The sequence below is a fragment of the Ambystoma mexicanum genome, chromosome 1q (genome assembly GCF_040938575.1).
Source record: "Ambystoma mexicanum isolate Mex_15411 chromosome 1q, UKY_AmexF1_1, whole genome shotgun sequence".
Classification (NCBI taxonomy): Eukaryota; Metazoa; Chordata; class Amphibia; order Caudata; family Ambystomatidae; genus Ambystoma; species Ambystoma mexicanum.
The window spans coordinates 1,304,503,648-1,304,514,150 of NC_090922.1; the positions used below are offsets into that span (position 1 = coordinate 1,304,503,648).

Genomic DNA, 10,503 nt, shown 5'->3' on the forward strand with positions numbered 1-10,503 from the left:
AGTGGGCAGGAAGTGAGGGAGGTGCCCAAAACTCCCTGTGCTTAGTCTCCTAGGGACCCAAATGCACTCTTTGGTGATTGGCTGGCTGGCTGTCCAGCAAGGACAGCCACCCTGCTGGGTGAGTGACAGCTAGGCTGGAATGAATGGGAGAGAACTGAATAGAAGGCAAGTCCTTTGGCTTGGAAGGCAGAGACGACCACTGGATGAAGGAATCGAAGAAGAGCTTGAAGAGGACGGCTGCTGCAACTCCTGGACCGTTGATTTGCCCGGTGAAGCCCTGCTGCAGGACCGAATCACCAAGTTCGCATCGACCGAGAAGCCCTGCAAAGGAAAACTTCTCCCTTTGAGTTGGTAGGACCAATCAACTCCCAAGTAAGCCACCTGGACACCCATCTCGGAACTGGTTGAATTTCCTCAGAGTTGCTGCAGGAAACCGTAGAGCCAGAGAGAGGGACACTCTATTGTGTGCATTGCTTGTAAGCTGGCCTAAAGCTTTTGGAAGACCCTCTGGACTCCGACAAAGCAGGGGTGACCGAGCCTGACCCCTTCAGTTGAGTGCAGGACCTCAAATGCAAAGAAAGTCCATCTTGACAGCCAGAAACCGCACGTATTGCTATTTGCTGTACCGCAAGGAGCTGAAATGCGAAACAGCCACTGAAAGTAAAGTTTGTTGGTTGCCAGCTTTGACAGTCAGTACAGTGCAGGAGTCCCACGATGTCCTACCTCTTGTCCCCAGGATTGAGGGTCAGGAACAGTGAGATCTGCAGAGCTGTACATGAACAGAAGTCTTCAGGAGCTTCTTTTTCTTCTTTATTAAGGTATTGTAAAACTAGCCTAAGAGGACTTGCCTCTTACTGTGGAAGTGCTTGTAACTTCTGCAACTCACAGGTCTAATCAGCTTGTGGCCCTACATTTGATTCTTCTTTTTCTCAGACTCCTAAGAACTTGTGCACATACTTTTCCATTTACCTGCCTGAAGTGTTGCATCCTATACAGAGACTTTGGCCTATGACTTTGGCTTAGCCTATTGAATTGAATGAATCTTCTCTTGCTATCTGAAAGTATTTGCCCTGCTTATGAATATTTGTAAATTCTTGTGTTCTAATAACCTTTGCCTTTTACTTACCTTTTAAAGAGTATTCTGTATGCCAACAGTAAGGTATTAATGTCCCCAGCACCCTTGTCAATTAAGTCACCTGTGGGTGTAGGTTGTGTCTGTGGGCCATCCCAAAAGGGCCTTTTCTGATCCAGAAACTCATAGTATATAGTATTTATGTGTATTTGTGTGTTACTAGTATATTGCTTCCTTCTAAAGAAGGCTTTATAACTGACTGATACATTCATTGTTTATGCAGGAAACCTTGAGTGTAAGAGTATATTTGAATACCTGTAACTGAATCTTTGTGTAACTCCACTCCAGCTCACATTTCCCCTCTTGAGATGAGCCTGGCTGCTCAACATGCTACCAAAATTGTGTAGTACAAGCTTATACCAAAGGTTGGGTGCCTATACCTGTAGTCATAGTTGTTTGTAGTGTAGGGTACTGCATTCAAACATTGCCTAACACCCTAGTTCAGAGGGTAGCCAGGTGACCAGTCTGTAGAGAAGTAGTGACATCAGCAGGGGAGAGAAAGTGAGAAAGCAGAAGCGAGTTGCTTCCAGAACCGGGGGTGGGTTGGTTCAAGTTTGAGAGGCGGGGAAACTGTTCCACAGGGAGGCCACAGCGAAGAGAGATCTGCCTCCGACTCTCTGCTTGGAAAAGCGTCTAACCCTCAGAGTTGGAAGTGGAGGAGCGGAGATCTCGAGAAGTGAGATGTTTAGGAAGAGAGTTGGAGGTAGTACAGTCCCAAGCCCCAGAAAGCCTTGGACGATGCAAAGGGTCTTGAACTTGGTCCTTGCTGCCACAGGGAGCCAGTGGCGAGATTTCAGAGCTGGAGAGATACGATCCCTGGGCTTGAGTCCAAGGACAAGTCTCGCAGTCCTGTTCTGGATAAGTTGTAGATGTCGGAGAGTAGAAGCAGGCAGATTTAGAAAGAGGCTGTTGCAGTAGTCCAGCCTAGAGAGGACCAGAGCTCTGGAGACAGTGAGCCTGTCAAGGAAAGTGGGGAAAGGAGGAATACCTCTGAGGAGGTGCAGCTGATAGTTTGACATCTTAGAGACGTCAGAGATGTGAGGAGGGAAGGTGAGGGTTGTTGGGCAAGATTGGATGCAATAACCCTGTGGGAGACTACACCAGCCTTCTCCGCTTGGTAATAGGTAACCCACCTATTACTATAGGTCTGTATTACACAAGTTGGTAGAGTGACTGAGCAGCCAGACCTATCTCAAGAGGGTAAATGTGAGCTGTAGAGATGTAAAACTGGGATTCACATTTACAAGTATCCAAATAACACTTGCACACAAGGTTTTCTAGTAAAATAATTAACGGTCGTTTTTAAATAAGCCTTCTTTAAAAAGGGCACAATGTGCAACAATACAAATACACTTCATAACACTTTCTCTGATTGAAAATAAGCAAGTAGATGCTCTTTAGAGATGCTTCATACACACTTACTACACCCTGAGGTGACTTCCATTAATAGGAGAGTACTTAATACAATTCTGATGTTGTGGCAAAGGAGGTTAGGGTAGGAAAAAGGTTATCGGATCACGTGAGCACTTTACAATCCCCCAATGAAGTCGAGATTAGATCTTTCCCAGCAATACAAGTTAAACTTAACACCTATGAGGGACAATTAGAATCAAAGACAATGGGTCAGAAGAGTCTGCAGGAGGCCAGGACCGCCCAAAAAAATGTGAACCGTGTGTATGGAGCTGAGACACTTCTTTAGATCGTACAAAAGTCTTGCACAAAAGTTGGAGAGTTTGTGAAGAAATCACTGTTGGGCCACACGCTGTTAGGCTTGTGAAAGTCAGAGCTGAAATCAACAAAAAGCAGATACTGCAAGTCTCAACTGAGATAATGCAAGCTACAGACAAGAGGTAATTACCCCCTTAGTCAAGACAGTACCTTAGGTTTGAAGAAGAGGATCCTGCTGGCTTCTTGTCTGGTTGCAGTCTTCCAGATCCTGGGTTCCTGGGCCTCAGTTGTGGGGACAAGGAGGATGTCTGGAGGACTCATGCACTCCAGTTTGAAGGTCAGCGGCAGCTACAGGCTATCGGTTCAGCGGCACTTCACAGTTTCAGCTACCGGCAAATAGCACCACCGCACTCTGGTGAGGTGACTGCTTTGGGATGGGCCTCAGGATCTTCCTGGAGCATCGGTCCGGTTTAAAGACGATGCACTCGACTATGGGTTACTCGACCCCTGGAACTTGGTTCCAGCAGCAGCAAAGAAGTACAGCCAGTTGGGGAAGGTCCTCCAGCAAAGTTTGTCTTGGGGTTAGTTGGTCCCACCAACCCAAGGGAACCGTTGTCCGTTCCGGGGCTTCTCTAGTCGATTCTGAATTTGAGCTTCAGCACTGCAGCAGGGCTTCACCGGGCAGTTCCAACGGTCCAGGAGGGTGCTGCAAGCTTCACTTTAAGGTTCCTTCGGATGTTTCGTCCAGTGGTTGACTCTGCCTTCAGTTCAAGCCTCACCTTTTATGCAGTTTTTTTCCCATTCATGTACAGCCTAGCTGTCACTCGCACAGCAGGATTTGGCACCTTTTTCAAGTGCGCAAAAAAAAGAGAGAATGTCGCTGGTCGGATTCTCGTCGTTTGAGGTCCAGCACTCTGGTGAGGAGACTTTTCCGACTGGAATTGTGCCTCTGGAGATCCAGCAGGATGCCCACGAAGTTTCAGTGAGATTCTGAATTCAGAAGACTTGAGGTACCCGAGTATTAGGGTATTGCAGCCCTGCAAGGCCGCAGCACAGTGTGGGATGGCTCAAAATGCAGGTCTTCTTGAGTCCAGTGGGTCTCGCCAGGCTCTGAGGGTGTGGGGGTCACCGGTTTTGGATTCGCCAGGTCAATTGGAAGGTGTTGGGACAGTTTTTCTGAAGTCCAACTAAGGGCTCAGTAAAACCATTCAACTGAGGCAGTACAAGACTCCACTCTTAGTATAAGGCTGGACCACCTGAGTTCATAGTAGCGTAGACGGAGCACCCAGGCTTATCTTGGGAGGGGGAGAGAGGGCTGTAGAATCAGTACCAATGAAATTGTAATACAAATGGTCCAAAGAGACACTGAAACACTTTGTATTATAAAAATAAAGGATTTTATTTAAATACACGTAGGGCCAGATAAATCTAGGGGTAAGTAAGCACTAACACATTAAATGAAATCACAATATAAAAACACACTATACTTGCAGGTACACAGACCCAAGTATAGACCTTATTTGGAACCCCTGACAGTAGTTCTGGAGAAGTCCAAACCTTTTCATACACATTCAGTATAGGTCAAGCCTATTCTTGGGGAGTAAAAACCAATGGTTACTTTTTACAATTACATTCAGTAATGCAAGGGCGGTAGACCCTTCCAGTTGTATAATGATGCTCAGTACACATCACTTAATCAGTCAACTGGACAATATACTTTTGGTGAATAGTGGAACACTTATTCTAGGTGCAGTAAAAAACCTAGAACTACTTTTGTGATAACACACAGTTATACTAGGTGAGTAAAACCGAAGGATGTAATATACAATTACAGGTGCTTTTGAAATCTGGGAACCCCAGATTGAGGTAAGCAGTAACTCTTGTAACTTATTTTTGGATGGCACACAGCTAACACAAGTTAAGTAAAACCCACATACCTTTTTTAACCTCACAATGAAGGGGAAAGTAAAACCCAATGTTACACTTTACTGAATGACTGTTATTCTAGGTAGGCAACAACCTGATAAAGACTTATTAAGGACAGGCTAGCAGCAAGTCAGTGGAAGCAAGACCCAGTTGGAGCGCACTCGTACAATTACCCTGCATGAATAATCTGGTGAAACCAACACTTTACTTTTGGGAAGAGGCACAACCTAATCACAGGAGAGTAAAATACCTTCACATCTACCTATTCGACTGGCAAAACAGTTGCTAAGGAAGAAAAGATGTTAACCATACTTTTAAGAATAGTACACCACACATTCAAGATCAGTAAGAACTTGTGTAACTGTTCACTCTTAGAATTAGTTACCAACCAACTCTTTCCAAGTAAGTAACTTTTAAACACTACCTTTTCTTTTCTAGGCAAAAGGCCCAATCCTTTCAAAGTCTTTCTCTTATTCTTGGAGCATGAGTGTTTTCAGTGGCAGAACGGGGTCACTAGGACTAGTGACCAACAGGCAGTGTCAGAATAGGTTCTTTAGAGTTCCTTAGGAAAACTAGACAAATGGGTAAGAGTGTCCAGGGGCTTCACAGAAGACACCCTAGCAGGATTCTAGCAGTGGGACAATCGCAGAAAACAACCCACAGCTACACAGAAATCCTAACAGTATTAAGGTAAGTACATACCCAAGCCAACACAGTACCTCAGCATTGAAGATTTTGCAGCAGGAGGACTTCAGGGTCTGCAGCCAAATACCCAGCCAGTGGATTCCTTGTTGTGGTGACTGAAAACAAGACCTCAGAAGGGACTTTGCAGCAGGATCAATGAAGAAGGCTCTAGGCAAGGTTTCTCTTGCGGTTCAGAAGATGTGGCGCCTTTTCAAGGAGAAGACAGAAAATCGCGGTTGAATTCTCATCATCACCAAGGTCCAGCACTCTGAGGGCACTTTTCAGACTTTATTTGTGTCTCTGGAGATCCACCAGGATGCACACGAAGATTCAGTGAGATGTGGAATTCGGAAGACTGTGAACTTCACGATGGCTTGAGGTCCCAGGGTATTGGAGTATTGCAACAACGCAAGGTCACAGCACCGCGTGGGATGGCTCCAAATGCAGATCATCTTGAGTCTAGTGGGTCGCAACAGGCTCTGGGTCGGGGTTGTCATTTTCGGAGTCGCCAGGTCGATTGGAGGGAATGGCTACAGTAGGCTCTGGTTACACAGCAGTCTTGCCGGTCGCTGGAAATCATTTCAGCCACGTTTCCTTTTCCTTCCTTTTCGGTTTTGGTTCCAGTGGCCGACTTTTCTTCAGCTTCCGGGTTCGCTGTATTTATCAGGAATTACAACGGTTGTCGGTCAAAATATCGAGAAAAAAAAAATCTCGAATGACAAAAAGGTCAAGAAAAAAAATCTCGGAAAAAAAAGTCGAATTTCTCTTTTTAATTATATATTTATTTTGGGGTCCGGGATAAAAAAAATGGTAAAAAAAAAAATTAAAAAAGGGTGGTTGGGGGGAACCCCCCCATTTAGAATAAAAAAAACATCATAAAAAAAATGCGACTTTTTTTTTCCGAGATTTATATTTTCGGTATTATGACCATAAACCAATTACAACACAACCTCCTGCATTCTCTTCCCGCATTTTACATGAAGGGGCGGTCTGGTTGTCCAATCGGGACAGCCAGCCCCCCACTGGGATTTGTACCCATTTAAGCAAGGCGTAAGACAAAGGGCTGTGGAGTTATGGACTCCTCCCTCACTTCTTAGCCTCATAGACAGACTGCAGCCTGGGCAGGGAGTCCTGGGGACTCCTGCTGAAGAAAAAGAATCGCACAAATTCCCGCCCTGGATGTCTGGGGAAGGGACAAGAAACGACGAACACTAAATTGGCGAAAAAAGAAGATGGGGGTGAGGGGGTGGTGCATTTTGGTAAAATGAGCACCCTTGGGTGCCTTTACTGCAGCTGTGCACACAGCCCACGGTAAAGGTGCACCACATTAATACAAGGTATCACTGCCACCAGCCGTTGAAGGTAAGCTTGTCCCTGTAACAGAATTTTCAGTTTAGTGAAAGGGGATACATTGTATCTCCCCAGCACTCCACATAAGGTGGGGTGTGCTGGCTTCACAGAATAAAATGTAAAAGGGATCCAAAGATCCTTTCCACCCTTGGGAACTGTAGTTCCCTCAAGGTTAGCAAAAGAAAGTTAAAAGGGGAGAACCCAGCAACAGCAGGCGCTTATTGGCAATAGTTGTTAAAGAGGATAACTTTAAAAAGACCATATGGAGAGTCAATAAAATGACACCCATAAAAAGAGTTCAAGATTATGTGAGTATGGAAAAAGGTTCCCACTTACTGAGGTATTAAGGACAAATATCCCACTAGTAAAGCAAAAAGTTCTGGGGTTGACCCAGGTCAGGAAGATTTACCAGTTCTGTGAAAATCTTACCTAACAGAAGGAAGAGCTACAGCAGGCTCTGGTTCTACAGCAGGCTCTCCGGTCGCTGGAAATCGTCTCAGTATTGGGAACCCTTTCAGAACAGCCAGCCTCCCAGTTTAAACTGGAATCTTGCACTCAGGCTCAAAGACAAAGGGCTTCAGAGATGTGGACTCCTCCCTTGCTCCCTGCCTTCACAAACACTGTGGAGCCTGGGCGGGGGAGTTCATAGGACTCCTGCCACAGATGATCATCACTAAAAAGGAATTTCCCACCCTGGACGTCAGGGGGAGGGGGTGGTGGAGAGGGAGGAACAAGAAAGGACAAGGAAAACTAAAAGGGTGGAAAAACAAGACGGGCCATTTTGATAAAATGAGCACCCATGGGTGCAAACAGCCTGCGGTAAAGGTGCACCGAACACTGCCCCAGCCATTAAAGGTAAGTTTGTCCTTGTAACATCAATGTTAGATTTTAAAATGAGAAACTGGGTATCCCCGATCTCCCCATCACTCCACATAAGGTGGTGATTTTGCCTAATAAAATGTAAAAGGGATCCAAAGATCCTTTGTGCCCTTGGGAACTGTAGTTCTCACGTTAGCCAGAGAAAGTAAAAAAGGGGAGCCCCTAAGCAATCCAGCAACAATAGGCACCTATTGCCAAAAGTTTCCAGAGGATCATTTTTAGCAGACACTGTGGAGAGTCTTAAAAATTACACCCATAAAGAGTAAAAGATTCTGTGAGTGTGGAAAAAGGTTCACACTCGGAGGTACAAGGAATAATAATCGACCAGTAAAAGCAAAGGGTTCTGGGGTTGGCACAGGTCAGGAAGATTTATCATTGCTATGAAAATCCTACCTAACATGTTTTTGTATTATTGTAATGCCATGTGCCTAGCTTTCATTATCTAGCTGCCCTGCTGCAGATGTGTTCTGGCTTTGTCGTTTACATTCTGGTGCTTGTAGATTTTCTATCCTCATTGTTAATACAAGTCCGAGACTGCAAAAAAAAAACTGTGAGGAAGTCCTGCTTTAGGATAGTCTGTGTTCTCGTACATAAAAATATAACATTACTGTTGGGAAAATAAACCAGATACATTAAACCAAAAAATTTGATATGATTAGAGAAATCTAACTGCAATGCTGCCTTTTATGCATCGCTTGTTGATTTTAATAGCTGCCTTGTCAATTCTTGCAGAAGCTGAGCATCTACGGAGACATGGAATACATGAAAGAGCACAAACTGAATTTGTACCCACCCGCCTCACTTGTTCTTGTTAGAAGCAAAGAAGAAGAAATTGAAGAAGCTGGCCCCTTACCTACAAAAGTTGACCTGGCCCACTCGGCAATTTAAAGGGAATTGTGTTCGTTTATATTTAAACAGACTTAATTCTAAATTCCGACTTGTATCCCTTTGGGGGTTTTGCTCTACTGTTTTCCTTAATCTCTAGTGATGCTGTGAAGGGGTCGAGGGAATAGGGAATATGTAATTACAAATAATTCTACAGCATCTGTTGGCGACAGTAGAATGTTACTGATTTATTTTTCTTCTTTTTTTTACATTTCTTATTGGCAAGAAGAAATGAATCTGGGGTTTCAAGATCTATTCTGTTTTTCTTGTGTATTATCTACAGTGTGTTCCACATGCTTACATGGTGGCACATCTTAACGTTGTATTTTAAGAATACTACTGCTGTACAGGTTCTGAGTGAGAGTGTAAAAAGCATAGGATGAAAATGTGGGGTCATGCAGTTTTTTTTCCTTGCTACATCTGTGCAACCCCTACACCACAGTGAGTTCGAAAAGCTGAGTAAGTTGTAACGTATTAAACAGAAGGTGAGAGAACCTTGTAATAATGAAAAAAAATGTGATTTTAATGTTTGCAATTAAAATTGTCATCTGTTTCCTTGGTTTGAATAGGACCCATCTGAGTGCAAGGGGAACTTGGAGGGAGGGACGGGGATTGTATCTGGCCTCAGTCCATACTAAATATGTATGTATTATCCAAAAAACAGCTTTTTAAAGCAAATTAACCTTTGCATCAGTAGCAACAACAACAAAATCAACTTGCCAATGGTGACATTGAGCCTCTTCGTTGCTTGTAGGGTGCACATGATTATAAGCCCATCTAATCGGTTTTGTTATGTTATTAGCAGTTCTGTATAGCATGCCGTGTAGCACGTGGCTGTTTTCAGTTTTCTGTCCCTGAAATTGGATGCACCTGTAGAATTAATGGGCCTTAAGAAGTCTACAGACAGTTGCTAGATGTTCGATTTAAGGCAGCAGCCTGGTTTGTAATTGTTCTGCCCTCAAACCTTGTTTTGACAACCTGATGAGATTAAGGTTTGTGGTTTTGTGGAGTTTACTACCCCTTCTGTTGTTAAGGTGCATGTCAAATGTAAAGAAGATGTTCTTTCATTTGTTCTTTTAAAGATTTATGCTCACAACGTCTCTGGTACAGGTCAGGCTCAAATTCGTCTCGAGTGCCAAGTTCGTCATTACAACTCTATGTATATCAGCAGTATGCTATTTTGGACTCGGAAGATTCCGAAGCCAAAGCAGATTAAGAATATCATTTTTTTTCTTTATAATAAATTAGTTAAGCTAGATCCCTTGAAGGTTGATGGGTTCAGGTCCCCTTAAGATAAGGATACATAAACACAATTCCCACCACTTAGTTCTTTTGCTAAGATCCATTCCATTTGTCTGACATTGATGCAACCCGCTGTGTTAAGAATATGTTGTGTGGGGTGTTTCTTTCCTTAGTTTTCTTTATTCCACAGAGTAAACCTGCTCACCTCTAGACTGTTATGTCCATATTAGTAGGCTCTCATATGAACGACTAGATGCACTTTTAACCTCGTAGAAAGAGTGGGAGTATATGGTCTTGATGTAAATAATAAGATCATTTAAGTGTGTCCCATAATTCTCTCACCACCATTTAGCCTGATAATAAAATGAACCTTTTTATCCTCTAGTAGTCATCGAATAAATTATATGAAAGTTCTGTTGTCATTGCTTTTTTTTGAGTAAAGGTTCCATATTGCATGCCCCTGTAAATCCCAGTATGCTCTGGTGCACATGGCAAGCTTTGGTGATAGGTTAGTGGATGATTTTCTAATTCATGCTATGACTTTTAAATCCAGAATTGTTGTTGAAGTCAAAATTATTTTCTCTTTTGGACAGTTCTGGTGAAAAAAGTTGTACATTTAACTAACAAAACTGCTTTGCTCATAACCAGAAAACCAACTGTTCAGAATTCGTGCCCTGGCATTTTGTGTGATACTCCAGATTGTCATATGAGTGTCACAAAGCGCTGCATTCTTAATA

The 10,503-nt window shown here is 43.6% G+C and overlaps 1 protein-coding gene across 1 annotated transcript in view; it reads left to right on the plus strand.

The window, feature by feature from the left end:
* The window catches only part of TMEM59 (transmembrane protein 59), a 182,183-nt gene extending 172,003 nt beyond the window's left edge, over nucleotides 1-10,180 (plus strand). Inside the window, exon 8 of the mRNA XM_069642150.1 lies at nucleotides 8,372-10,180. Coding sequence (XP_069498251.1) covers nucleotides 8,372-8,527 — 156 coding nt within the window. The 3' untranslated portion in view covers nucleotides 8,528-10,180. The remainder of the gene's footprint in view (nucleotides 1-8,371) is intronic.
* The last annotated feature ends 323 nt before the right edge of the window (nucleotides 10,181-10,503 follow it).